Source organism: Brachyistius frenatus, unplaced genomic scaffold (genome assembly GCF_029030835.1).
Source record: "Brachyistius frenatus isolate BFR_SWC_R1_liver_20210118 unplaced genomic scaffold, ASM2903083v1 Contig_2, whole genome shotgun sequence".
NCBI classification, from domain to species: domain Eukaryota; kingdom Metazoa; phylum Chordata; class Actinopteri; family Embiotocidae; genus Brachyistius; species Brachyistius frenatus.
In genome coordinates this window covers 4718366-4732494 of record NW_027210601.1, presented here as the reverse complement: position 1 = coordinate 4732494, position 14129 = coordinate 4718366, and the positions used below count along the sequence as shown (strand labels likewise).

Below are 14129 nucleotides of genomic sequence, written 5' to 3'. Positions count from 1 at the left end.
CTGATATGGTGAACTTGTTTGCAACATTAGCAATCATGTTTCTGCCAAACTGATGAGTGTCAAATTTACCCTCATATTAGCTTAATTTTTGGGACCCACCAACTCCCGAGGGCCATGTCTGGAAATTTGTATCTTTTTGCTGAAAAAAGGTACGGCAGCAATGACAGTGGACCAAAACAATAAAGTTGTAGATCATCAAACTAAAACAGAGGGCTGAAAGACCATGCAGTTTTATAGAGGTAAGGACAGCTGCTGAAACCTTCTGAGAGGTGTTCCTGATAATTTGACATCCCAATTCATTAAGATGGGAGGGACAAAATACTAGGAACACCTCCCAGAGCACCTCTTTAAAATGACTTAAAATGAATTAACATCTCTCTCAATCTGACTGGACAACAACTGAATATGAGAATCTTATGTAATGAAGGGAGGATTTGTTGCTAGGTTTTGAATTATACTTCATGCTTCACCTTTCAGTGGCTTTAATTGTACGGCTGATTGGTGTAAATTGATTCTAGCCACTTTAAACAGGAAGCTGATGTTGGTTAAAACTGTTTCTGAACATCAGTATATTTTTCATACTGAAGATTTCTTCATCATACTCTAGAAAACTGTAGAAAATGTTACAGAAAACCCTTAGAGGAAACCTGTGTTGTACAGTATAGATCTGAACAGTTATAACCAGTTAGTCTCAAACATAAAATGTAAGTAATACAGATTAAAAGTTGGAATTTGTGGGAAAAAAACAAACAAACAAACGTCCAAACCCCCACCCATTTCCCAAAAAAGAGAACAGAAAGTAACTTGTTTTCCCTACAATATCAGTGTGTTTGGGTAAAAAAAAAAAAGCTTGTTTGAAATGTCTTGAAATGTTCTGATGGAAAGAGTTTAAAAAAATTCATACATATTTAAACAGAGTATGTCAAATGTTAAATCTCAAGCTTGTATGGCAGTTTCTATTCATTTCATAGAGCTGTCCGTGGTTCTGAATGGGCAGCAGTCACCATTGTGTGTATGTGGTGTAATCAGTGAGCAGCCTACTGTAGCACAAAAGCAGGGTCAGCCGTGCATTCAGTTATTATTAGCATGAGAGCAGTTGGGCAGCAGTTAGCTTCATCATGAGCAGACATGCAGAGAAAGAGAGAGCTGGAGAGAGACACAGTCTGGAGGGAAAGTGGAGCTCAGAGCAAAACACAGGGACCAGCTGGATAAAATTAAAAAGATTTATTCCAACAACTGTGAACTGTAATCCTCCATGTATACCCAAAAAAGTACAAAAGAATCTCAAGTACATTAAAGTATTATAAATCACATTGAAAACCAAGACACAGTGTGTGTAATATATGTATATAGATTCAAATATCAACTCCAAGCAATTACTTTGACCTCATATACTCTAGACATATCCACTTATTAGCAATGTCAAACATGAATATTTTTGCAAATACAGATTCACTTAATTTCCACGTACTTCTTTTGCAAATATTAAGTTTTCAGACACTTTTTGTTGATAACACCAATGCATGCGGGCAGAGAGAGACAGTAAGGCGGGGCAGGCAGAGGCGAGAGCAGGGGAGGGTTTGGGAAACAGGAGAAGAAACAATGAAGGAGTTCATTGGTCAAAGACCAAGGCAGGGCATCAGTAGAGAGGAAAGTCAGTCAGAAGTTGGTCCAAGCCAGAGAGTTTAGTCCAGTGAAAGAGGCAGATAGAGGAAAGAGAGGAGGCAGCGGTGCCACTATGTGATCAATGTTGGCATGGAAGTCTTGTAAACAGGACTATTGTGCTTCTCAATTTAAATTCATGTTGTGCTTTCTTTTTATTGTCAATTGTTATCAAACTGTTAGAAATACACAGTATGCACTTTGCAAGGTGTAAACGATGGTTGCCTAGGAGCTTTGTCGTTTGGGTGCGCATTAAATATTTTGGTCTGATTCTCCAGCAGCATACTTTAACAGATGGAGATATTATACCAGGTTGTTCTGGAGCATGTTTACCTCAGCATTTTCCTCTGTGTTGTTAGGGGTGGGGCTCTGGTCGTGGGCGACAGAGACTGGGCGGTTGTTCTCGTGCTTGGGGGAATGAGAGTTAAGGATGTTCATCGACCCCTCTTCCTTGGATTGTGGTGACTTTGCTGGGTCCTCCTGCTTCTGAGGGTCATCCTGCGGGGAAAGTTAGTTAGTCTTCACACATGCATAGTAGTTGGCATATAGAAAAACACATCTTGACATTCACACCTGCAGGACACGTGAATTACAAGGGCATGAGTTCCTCATGTCTAATTTGTGTGTGTGTGTGTGTGTGTGTGTGTGTGTGTGTGTGTGTGTGTGTGTGTGTGTGTGTGTGTGTGTGTGTGTGTGTGTGTGTGTGTGTGTGTGTGTGTGTGTGTGTGTGTGTGTGTGTGTGTGTGTGTGTGCTGCTCTAATAGTTTTTGTGGAAAAATGTAATGTTTCACAACTCTAGCTTTGACACTGTATACTCTCTTGTAAAGTGTCTTTTCAGTTATGTCTTTTATATTGTTTGAGGGGATGAGGCACTACGTTTTGACATGTCCAATCACTGTCCTGAGGAGTTATTCAGCAGGAGAACTTACTAACAGTACTTTGGCAAACACAGCACGTAGAATTGTTTTTGTTTTACAAAATATACAATAGCAGGTTAGTGTGAACTGCTATTGTACATTCCTCCCTCCTAGTTAAACTCCTCCTCAATAAGGGAAAAGAAAAGGTTGACTAGTTTATGTGTATTTGAGGAAGACAAATTGACAAGGACATTTCAGGTAATTGGCTTTACTGAATTACTTGGTTAAAACGTAAAACTAAAAGTAGAAATAAAAACAAAAGACATTGAGCTCAGTGAAACCATATGTGTCTTTGCCAGATAACTCTCCTTTTGCTAAAGATAATCATTCTTGAAGGTCATTGTATGGACTGATGCTGGACTTACATGCTCAGACCTTTATCTAATCAACTAATCATATCTCAGCATTTAAAAAAAAGATACCTATTGGATCTATGACATTTAATAAACTGTATTGCAGACCATGTGCCTGCAGCGGCTTTTTAGCCTCTCGACCTGACATTTAGATCATCCGGAAGTCAGAGAAACTCATCTATAATCACTGCATTGAAATGCCAGCACAGCTCCGAGAGCAGTGACTTATAACGACTCTCAATTTGTTCACTTCAGTTTGTCCTGTTAAGTGTGGGTAATGGACTGAGAATTAGCACGTGGTTCAGAAAATCCATCAGCATGCGCTTGTGTGTTGCAGGTCTGCGTTAATTGTGGTAAATGAATGCCATTATCCGTCCGAGAAACACGTTTGTGCAACTGCAAAACTATCGGATCTGTGTACACGTCCATGTGTCAGTCTGTAAATGTTCAGGCTATCTATTGATTGGCTTGTCACAGACTTGTGAAGGTCATAGGAACATCAGGCAGTAAGTAGGGCACCATTGATCAGTCACACTGGCTGCTGCTGGACACAACACTAAGTGTCCTTTTACAAAAGAGACCACCGATTCAGAAAGTTTAAATTAATCTTCTTGTTTATAGTTAATCTCTGTTTGTATTTGCCTCTACTAACCAGAATCCACGGTGATTTTTGAATATGGAAGTTTAAACATGCATCTCTCACCTTATAGGCCTTTAGTGTTTTGGCCTAGTAACCCAGTAGTAGTATGATTGATGAAAACAAATAGGGCCACATAAATCGGTCAGCAAATGCAACCCCACATCCTCCCCCCCACTCCCCCTGCTCTACACACACACACACACACACACACACACACACACACACACACACACACACACACACACACACACACACACACACACACACACACACACACACACACACACACACAGAAACATGGACAGAAATGAATGCATCAATGCATATACGATCATATTCACACATATACATGCTGCTACAGAATACAGTTAGCTTTATAGCAGCACTACATGCATAACCTGTGGAAGAGTACTGGGTAGAAGAGAGGAAACCTGCTGCCCAGGGACCTAAAATGGCTGTTTGAGCTGTATGGGGAGCGAGCAGTTAAAAACAAAATGGAGGCTCTTTTTTTTTTTTTTTTATCACTGAGCTTCTCAGGAAGCTGCAGAGGCACAGGTAAGAGAGGCAGCAAATGTGGGAGCTTGCTAGTTATTCACACGGCGGTGACTCCATGACACCTATGAACCACTGGCTACAGGAAGCCTTGCAGACAGAGATGAATCATTTCCCCTAGAGAGTACATGGAATCAATGCTTGAATCAATAAGTATCGCTTTCTGAATTTCTATAGTGAATAAAACTTGGCGATATTGCTGATGTTCACAACATTACGTTTTTTTAATCAAAGGGAAAACCATTTCAATTATTAGAGTAACAAGACTTGGTTCAAACGTAGTATATGCCCGGACCGTGTATAAAATGCTAGAGGGCTTTTGATTTGAAACAACGGCTTTTAATTTCAAATGGATTCAGAAAGTTGCGGCATTTCTGCGACTTTTGCCGTTTTATTAGCTATCTGATTGAACAGATAGTTTTATAGCTTTCAACATTTTTGTTAGGACAAACAACATTGTTCATTCATTATTCATAATGAGTAAGATGTTCACATACTTACAATATGTTCTGGGGTTAAACTAAATTTATAGCTGCAGGTTGTTTTAGCTGATCTCATCAACAGACTCTTTGCTGCTAGCAGTGGAGCTTGCTGCTCCTGGCCTGCATTTAGTGCTTGTTGGGCAGGACATTACTTTTAAAAGCCAGGTTGTGTCATTATCTGACCGTTCGTGTTCCGTTTGTGCTCTTTCGGAGCCAGGCCAAAATTATTGTAAGGTTAATGTAATCTTACTCGGTGTAGCCGCTAAGAGGGAAAAGTAAGCAGAGCGTCACCGAGTGTCACCTGGATAATTCAGTTCATTTAGGAACATCGTGAATTGTCCTGATAAGCGATTATGAAGAGGGCGCAAGGAAAAGTCAGGATTCACCAAAGAGTAAAATGTAGAACTACCTACATACAGTTCCACTTCGAGCACTGAATAGAAGACAGCTGACACAAGATCAGATGCAGGAAGAGGTGTGGAAGTGAGGTTTTGCAGCAAAATCTAATATCTAGCAGTTGCACAGCGATTATGTTTAAAGCAAAGCCAGGGGAGGGAAACTGCTGCAGGCATTGTGGACATCTCCACTGTGCTTACCTGGAAATGGTTATAAGGGTTTCTGGGCTTATATTCCCATGTATAGCTGGCTGATGATTGCCTCTGGTGAGTGTGAAAAGCATTAAACACAGACATACTGTACATTCTTAACTGTAAGTAGAAATGAGAATCTTCTGATTTAACAGGGCACCAAGGTGAGTTTTGATGTGTGTGCAAATTTTCTGTTAGTGGCATGCTGCATGCAGCCATTTAGCACAGATATATGGCCATGCACACAAACATGATCACTACACAAGCTGGCAGGGAGACAACACAGGAGAGAACAAAATGAGGAGGTGAGGAAAACAGATGCCAGAAAATTAAAGAAAAACAGACAAAAGAAAGGAGAAAAAAAAATCAATTGGAAAGAGAGATAGAGAAGACCAAACATGAGGAGAGTTGAGGCATACCTGACAGATAATGTTGTCATAGTACGCCAGGTTGTGAGTATGAGCTTGGGGAGCAGGCGGAGGGGTGTCACACAGTTTCCTTACGTTTGGCTGTGAGCCGTCGGCTGTTGTGGAAACCGAAAGGCCGTCCGTCTGTGGCTCGGTGCTCTGTGGGCGATACTTACTGCAGGATGGCAGAGGGAGAGATTTATGTTATAAACACTTGCGTGTCGTTTTTCTTCACCCCCCCCCCCCCCCGGGCATTTATATCTTTTCACCTCTATATTTATCTTCAGTACACTCCCAAAAACACACAAGAACATGTCATCACAGTAAATAGTTCAGTGGATACTATAGAGAATTACATCAAATCTGGTCTTTACCTCCCTTTTCTTCCTGACTTTTCACTCCTCCTGCTCCTCTGCTCTCATATCAGTTCAACATATCTGTTGTTAGGTTGTAAATTATTTCGAGGGTTTTGCCAGGAATTTGACTGACGCTGGCAAAGCCACCTCTCTTAGCTCCAACCAACCAGTGCAACTCACAGCTCATATTTTTACATTCTCACCTCCCAGTCACACACCTGCGTTTGCGGAGGCGCCTGTTCTCGTTCTTGAGGCGGTGCAACCTCTTGGCAAAGAATACAATGATCATAAAGAGCAGGATAAGCATAAACGAGGCCACGCCCACCACCACACACAGCACCTGGAACTCTGTGACTGCCCAATCACAGCGCGTTCCTTTGTTCCAGATGTAGTCCTGCACATTGCACCTGCATGCAGGGATGGAAAAGGGGAAAAGAAGAAAGATAAAGAGACCGTGTTAGCCTTTAATATCACGTGAACACTTTTAACTTGGGGTCAACTTTCCTACTCTCCTGACCTGCTGTATGAAAAAGCCAAGAGGTTTATTATGAGTGTGTGCCCACTGCACCAGTGTATTTACCTTATTTATAGCCACAACATGTAAGACAAAGTAAAAGAGTGTAAAATGGTACTCAGAGCTGATGACATGGTGTCCTGAGGTCTGTCCAGCAAAGCAGGGATTCAGCCTGCAGCCCAGCCCTTAATGAGATCAAAGGATCAGGACACGTGCGTGCATGTGTGTATCTTTTCCATATTCTTGTTCTTTCTTTGCAGTTGCATGTTTGAATGCTGTTTGAACATATCCAAGTGTGCGTATATGTGATATTACTCAGCAGGTTCGAAAAGATGAGCAACAGTTTATGTCCAAGCTTACAGTGAGGCTGCAGGATAGGACAGATGGTGCTATCAAGGCATGCATGAGTGTGTCTGTAAATGTGCGTGCATGTGCACGAGCAAAGTGTGTGTGTGTGTGTGTGTGTGTGTGTGTGTGTGTGTGTGTGTGTGTGTGTGTGTGTGTGTGTGTGTGTGTGTGTGTGTGTGTGTGTGTGTGTGTGTGTGTGTGTGTGTGTGTGTGTGTGTGTGTCCCTCCCTGACCTTACTGTATTGTCATCGACCTCATACTTTTTATGTATGCATGCATGCTGTGTCTCTACATCAACAGTCCGCAGTCTACCAGCGCGCACACTCTTCACCCCCTGCCTCCAAAACTGAGCTAAGCCTTTGGCGACCCTGCTGGGATCTTGACAAACCCTTCTGACACATTAAGCCAACCTTCTGTCTTTGTCCACATGTGTGTTTTCAGTGTGTGTTTGCTTGTCTGAAGTGTCCTAAATATCTTCTTTTGTGCCAGGGAACAAACACATTGTAAATTATCCCACACGAAACAAATTTAAAAAAGGGGAATATTTAAGTACCTAACAAACATCCCAGCTGCTATTCACATACTGTACACATGACTACCAATTGTACAACAAATCCAGAGCATGCTTGTAAATTACTAAACATGATTATAATTTACCCAAGGACCACATAACCAGCCTGTGTGATTTACCTGTAAATTAAAAGTTGGTCATATGTTTCTCACCTGCAGAAGGCTCCCACTCCGGCCACTACAGTGCACACGCCTCCATTGAAGCAGAAATTGGGTTCAGTGTCACACTGAGACACACACACCCCTGGTCCAGACTGCACAAAGCCCAGCCTGCAGCCACCACTCCCCATTGCGCCACCTAGGCCTAACCCCTCATCCTTGTCTGGCCCTGGCATGGGAGGAGCTGGCAAGGATGGCCCACTAGCCACATTAGGCCTCACATTGTCAGGAACAGCAGGAGAACCAGACAGGAGCGGATTCTCATCCTCCATGTCGGCTGGAGGTGAAGGGGTGGGCTCGGGTTCTGGGGTTGTATCTAATGCCGAGAGGTCGTCATCAGGGGACAGGTAGTCGTAAAAATCAGAAAGTGTCCATGCCGTCGGGGACCCCCCTTTCTGTTTCTGGGCTTTTGGGGCTTTTTCCCAATCCAGAGCACCATCAGAGGGCACAACATCAGGCGCAGGACTGTGAAATTCTACGGTGATGACATCATCGGATAAGGGGTTCCCAGGCTGGTCTGGACCCGCCCCTCCGGCAGTTAGCTCCTCCCCTACAGGTGGGTCTTCTTCTACAAAATCGAGGTGGGCATGTTTATGAGAGTGGTGATGTTTGGTGGAGCTGAGTGGCAATTTGGCGCCAAGCCCCAGTCCTGCTCCAATCAAGTGGTCTCTCTCTGCTGAGTCATCGCTGAGCACTGTGTTCAAGGCGTCCTTGTTGACTGATGAGTGGTTGCGATGATGATGGCGCCTAGCCAGTGAATGCCTCCCTGTAAATCAGACGCAAAAAGGTTAGGGGGGTGGTCCGGTGGTTAAGTATTGTAGTTCCATAATTTAGTGGACTCACAGGAGACATATTAAACTAAGATTAGTCAGAATCGTGGCAGGAAAAATCTACTTTTGATCCCTGATGATAAAACTCAAAAGCCAAGCTCAAGCCAAGTCTTGACCCACCATGATGTATTTGCCCTGATTTGATTTTTAAAAGCCTTCATTGTCCTCATGACAGGTGAGCTGACTTTCATGTGTTTCTGGGGTTTTGGGGCTTTTGCCCAATCCAGAGCACAACTTTCAAATCTCTTTAGTAACTCTGACATGATTATTATTGCCACCACAGAACAATGACAGAAAGCTGTGGGAGTTTGTCTCTTAATTTAAGATATGTTATCTAAATGTAGATGAAAAAAATATAAATAAAGGTCTGGATACAGGCATTTAACTAATCCTAAGGTGCTGACTGTTTTGTTTGATGAAGAGGAGGTATGAATAATTTTGAATGGATCCCCAAGGTATTCTGCACAAGTGCCTTCAGGTTGTACCAGGCTAGTTTTCTAGAATACACCATATCCTTCACTCAGCTGAATCTGACAAACATTATGCCCTTAAGAAATGCATTACACACAAAATCGAGCTGATTTAAGGAAAGGTGTGAGTCAGCAAAAATAAAAAAAAATAAAAAAAACTTGCTCTGTGTAACTTTTAGTAGCTACGTGAATAATTGTCCAAGAATTGAGAACAAGAGCACGTCATCAGAACGTGGGGATGTAGGATTAGGCAGATTGACTGATTGACTAATGTGCTCTAGTGACCGAGACTGGGTGCAGATTAGATTAGGATTTAGAGCTATAGGTTAGAGGCTGACTGGTCGAGCACTTCTCCTGTACTTGACGATCTGCATAGAAAGACAGACTCACAAAGTCACAGGGGCAAAGAGATATAGACAGACGGGAACCATTAAAACCTTTGAGCATGTGGTGAGCTTATCCAGACATAGTTAAAACCCACAGAACTTTCTTTTAAATTCAAGCGGAGACCCCAGTTTCTAAATATAGCAAACTCTTAAAGTCAGAATTTTGACGTCTAGACAAGATTTCCATTTGATAGAGTGGTGCAGCCATGAAAACAAAGTTATTGGCTTTGTCTATTTAACTGAGTGTAAAAATTGCACTGCCTTAATGAAGTGACAGAAACAATTTGTACAGTTTGCCCTACTCTGCCCAAAAGTAACAAAATCTACAAATCAGCAGCTCTAAACTGAATTAATTAACATGTTGTGTCATGTTATAAGGAGGCTCCTGCCTGAGGAAGCTATTGCACCTGTTCAAGAAATATTCAGGCAACCTTCAGGAACTGTTTGTACTGACCTAAGCTGACAGCTGCCGGCCATAGCCTTATATTTAATAAACAGACATAAGAGTGATACCCATCTTTTCACCAAGCTCTCGATAAGAAAGTTATTTTCTTTATCTCTAAATGTCACACTCTATCTTGAGGGGACAACCAAAGTGTAAATGAAAGTGAAACCCTGCTGTGCTCAGTTTTTTCTTGCACTGGTGGTGATTTTCCCACAGTTAAGAAGTGGCTTCTTCACATTTTTCCACTGGCCTGGTACATCTGCGCAAAAGGCCAAAATCATTCCAAATACTCCCACTGCCACCCTGAAAGCACTGTGTCCAATGAGATTGCTGCATTCAATGTCTGGCACCTCATTCAGAGCTAATACAAAAAACATCTGAACGTGCCTGGAGTCACGAAGACTAGTGGTGGCTGAGGAACCATGAGATTCATCTCACACACACACACACAGTGCAGTTGCCATGGTGAGATGTAAAGAGGTGCCATGTTGAAAGGACGACTGGAGGGAGGGAGTTGCAGTGGAGACAGAGAATCCAGTGTTGGTGCTCTCTCCCTCTTGTTTTTCAATCAATCAGCCAGCCAGTCAGTAAGTGTTGTATGCCAACTCTGTCTCTGGCAAAACTGAGGTAGTATGAACTTGAACGTTTTAAAATCTGTGAAAGAGACATGCTCCACCGATTAAAGCTGATTACAACCAGTTCAATTTCCATTTACAGGTCCTATCTGCCAATTTGTTCTCTGTTGAGACTCAGATGCTGCATCCTGTTAGCAGCTGGCAGTCTTTATGGCGATTACAAGAGCAAAGGGGAACATGAAGAGATTACAAGAGCACGATGATCAAATTGAATGCACGATCTCCTGCTTGGCAATTTAATTTCAGATTTAGGAATGGTATGATTTGTGCCTTTAACTAACGCTCAGCTGTTAGCCTCTGGCATCATACCGAGCATGTCACCATGGTGACAGGTTTTACCTGAGGTCACTGTGATTGGTCATAGGGAAACTCTCAGCGGCCTTACCAGCAGGTGTTAACCCTGCGCACTTGTCGTTGGATTGAAACACAAACACTGCAGTCCTCCTTTATAACTTCCCATCGCCAGTATCACATTAACAGGCAACAGCTGGAAAGATGCTGACACAACCACTACAGTCACAGTCAGCTATCATGTGTAGGTCTCCACTTGAGCAAAACTACAACAACTAAATTCCAAATTATTGACGAATCATTTGTCAAGGAAACAAAACTCTATTGTTTAGGCCTGACATACTATGAGACTCATCTGATTCCTTGAATGGGGTAAAGGTCCCATAAAGGACACCCCGAACCCAGGAACTAACTATCCACAATAAGTGTTGATTATGGCCACACTGGAGACATGTCTGACTCTCTGTCTGGCAGTATTCAGCCAAGGACACATTGTTATCCTTATCGGAACCAATGCGTTCCTTATAGTTGAGCCCTTGTGAGAGTACGGCAGAGAGGTTTAGCAACCGGACACGGCCACACGTTGTGGCCTCTCTCCTCGATCGAGCTGCTGCCAATAAACATCACTGCGTTGGCACCCAGAACGGTCTCCTCTGCCTTCTTCACCCCATCTCCACGATTTCCATCACATCCTTCATTCTTTTTTTACAATCAAACAGTATTGTGCAGCTGCTCTGTGTGTCTGTCAGTTGTTTTCTACACCTTTGACTTGCCAATCTTGACCTGTGGGCATTTTAAACTTTTATAAATAGTATTCTCCCTCCCCTTCTGAGGGTATGCGTGCAAAAGATTGGGAATCAGGGAGATGCTGGTGATCTGATCTATTGTGACATATTATGAGCTGTCTGGGGCTACAGGGCAGATGGACCTCACAGTATGCGTTCACTCATACAGTGGACACACACTAGCTCTCACATGGCAGCACACCCAAGAGTCTGGATTCAATTCATGATTTTTTTTTTTTACATCGGTATCAAGGAAGATCTGTTCCTGTGTGTGTGTGTGTGTGTGTGTGTGTGTGTGTGTGTGTGTGTGTGTGTGTGTGTGTGTGTGTGTGTGTGTGTGTGTGTGTGTGTGTGTGTGTGTGTGTGTGTGTGTGTGTGTGTGTGTGTGTGTGTGTGGATTGATTGGTTTTATATAGAGCTGAAATGATTCGTCAATTAATAAATTAGTTGATTGAAGAGCCAAATATTCGTTGGTTTTGAATTGATAACTGTGAATATTTCCTGGTTCTCATAGTCCCTGCAGGTGAATGAAATATTTTTGAGGTTTTGGACTGCTGATCAGACAAAAAAAAAGGTGCTGGACAGATTGCAAATCACACTATATGAACTTGTGGAGTTAGGCTATAGGAAATTGGCCCTTTTTCTGATATTCTGTAGACCAAACGAATCAATTAATCTATAAAATGAAGGTCAAATTAATCAACAATGCATATTATTGTTAGTTACAAAACCACAGACCTGCTATGAAAGCAGAATTCTGTGCATGAGTTGCATGTATTCAGCTTGTCTGAAAATGGTACAAATTCATCATTGCAGGAACATTAAAGGAATATTCAGGCTATATTTTACACTTTATGTGCTGTGCTATTATTTAATATTAGAGAGGACAACATTAAAAGGGAAATATCTGAAAATATTCCTCCTCCCCAAATGGCCATTAAAATGAATGAAGAATCACATATTGGCAATACCAATTAATCCCATATCTCCAGACACGTGGTCTCTGGGCTTTAAATTATGAGGGACAGGACGGCAGGCGTATCCTATATTTACCGATCAATATGTCACAATGTTAACGCCTGGTTACACATCGAGGGCGCGAGATGCAGCGAGAAGGGGGTGGGGTACAGTGGCAGCGCGTGCCCACGTGAACCCCAGCGACCCTCTGCGTGCACGATCCAGCCACCCTGTTGCTGGGCAGCGGCAGCGCTCATTTCTACAGTTCCAAGATTTTCCATATTTCCACTACGCAGCGCGCGCGCGCGCGCGCGCGTGTGTGCGCCACACACCGGTTGTGTCAGTGTCAGATTTTCGTTCCCACAGTGTCTCACGGGATGGACAATAAATGAGAGGGCGGATGGAGCGGCGGAGTAGCGTGCCCGGTTGTCTCGGTCTTCCCCTGAATGTCTGGAGGAATTCAGTGCTTACAGCGCCATGAATGTGCCTCCTGTCGCCCGGCCACGGTGCACCTAATCCCGCCTTTGTCTGGGATACGCACCGCCGCGACGAGCCGCAGCTGCAGCAGCCTACCGAACTGTCAAATGTCTCCGTCGCTCTGATCGTCCACACGCATGTCTTTCTTCTTCCGAAAAATGCACAGAAGTGAGCTTCTAACAGTTACAACATCTTGGAATCACAAGATGGATAGTTTCTTTTTCCCTTCACACTCTGAATGGACTGAACCATGGCCACTGCCAGTGGTTCGAGTGTGATTAATGATCAGCAGGCTACCACAGCACGAGAGACCATCAGATCAAATGTCTGCACAGTGCAGTGGTTGTCTTTTCAATTCTATTTTATTTATGCCAAAATGAGGGCACTGGGTCATTATCAATGCTCAATGCGATGGCTTATCAATGCATTTAAAGTAGTGTCCATTCAAAACAGAATTCAAAATCAGTGTCCAGCAAGTGACCATCAATAAGCTTGTGCACCGTCTGACATTAGAAGCATTGAATACTACCATCAATGCCTGCATTTGAAACAGCAGATGCATCTCCATGCCGCATACATAGACAATTGCATTTGCCATTTTTCATGTCAAATCCAAATCCAATGCAGGTGGGATTTGATTCACGCACGTGCGCGCTTCCTTGCACAAACACGCACGCACAGGGTGGGACGCCGGTACAGTGCAGCGGACTTACCGTGAGTGGACAGGGGGATGATGACCATAGAGATGGTCAGTAGCACCTGCCAGGTCCCCAAACGACTGTCACCCCGCGCCATCACGTCCGAGATACTCCTTTAACCACGGCGATGGCAACTCTGATCCCTCTCCTCGTTTCACCGGTCAGATTGTGGGCTGCAAAATAATCCTCACGGCAAAGTTCAGATCTTGTCCGTTTTCGCCATGTCTCCTTGCTCCCATACGTTTGATATCTGGCACAGCTGCAGTGCGCGTGTAAACCGATTAGCGGCTCGGGTTCGGGTCCATATTGTGCCGGACGGGTGCCCTCTCCTCCACACCTTTTTGCGCGCGTGTGTCACTGTGCGTTTTGGGGTCCGTCGACAGCACCGGCAGCACCGCGAGGAGTTGTAGTAGTAACGAGCGTGACCAGCGGAGGGTCTGCAGACGAGATTTTAATGAGACGGGTTTGTGATGGCTGCCGGCCTGCCTGCCTGCCTGCGATCTGTTAAGCCTTTTCCTTTGGCTACATTGGCCAGAGCGGCACGGCGCGCACGCACAGTACGATTGGGTGTCAAAGTGCCAGCACACACACACACACACACACACACA

General features: G+C 43.7%; 1 protein-coding gene across 5 annotated transcripts; it reads right to left on the bottom strand.

Annotated features, from left to right (window-relative positions):
- Positions 1 to 1209: 1209 nt before the first annotated feature.
- LOC138618897 (chondroitin sulfate proteoglycan 5-like) lies at positions 1210 to 14112 on the bottom strand. 5 transcript variants are annotated; one of them, XM_069694999.1, is made up of 5 exons: positions 13537 to 14108; positions 7542 to 8313; positions 6160 to 6363; positions 5697 to 5775; positions 1210 to 2160 (listed from the first exon to the last, which is right to left on the bottom strand). In XM_069694999.1, the coding sequence occupies exons 1-5, from the start codon at positions 13616 to 13618 to the stop codon at positions 1966 to 1968; spliced, it is 1332 nt and encodes a 443-aa protein (XP_069551100.1). In that variant the 5' UTR covers positions 13619 to 14108; the 3' UTR covers positions 1210 to 1965. The 5 variants fall into 5 exon arrangements, with proteins under 5 accessions (XP_069551100.1, XP_069551082.1, XP_069551108.1 ...); XM_069694981.1 differs by having other exon boundaries at positions 5613 to 5775; positions 13537 to 14107; XM_069695007.1 differs by having other exon boundaries at positions 6175 to 6363; positions 13537 to 14106.
- Between the last annotated feature and the right edge of the window lie 17 nt (positions 14113 to 14129).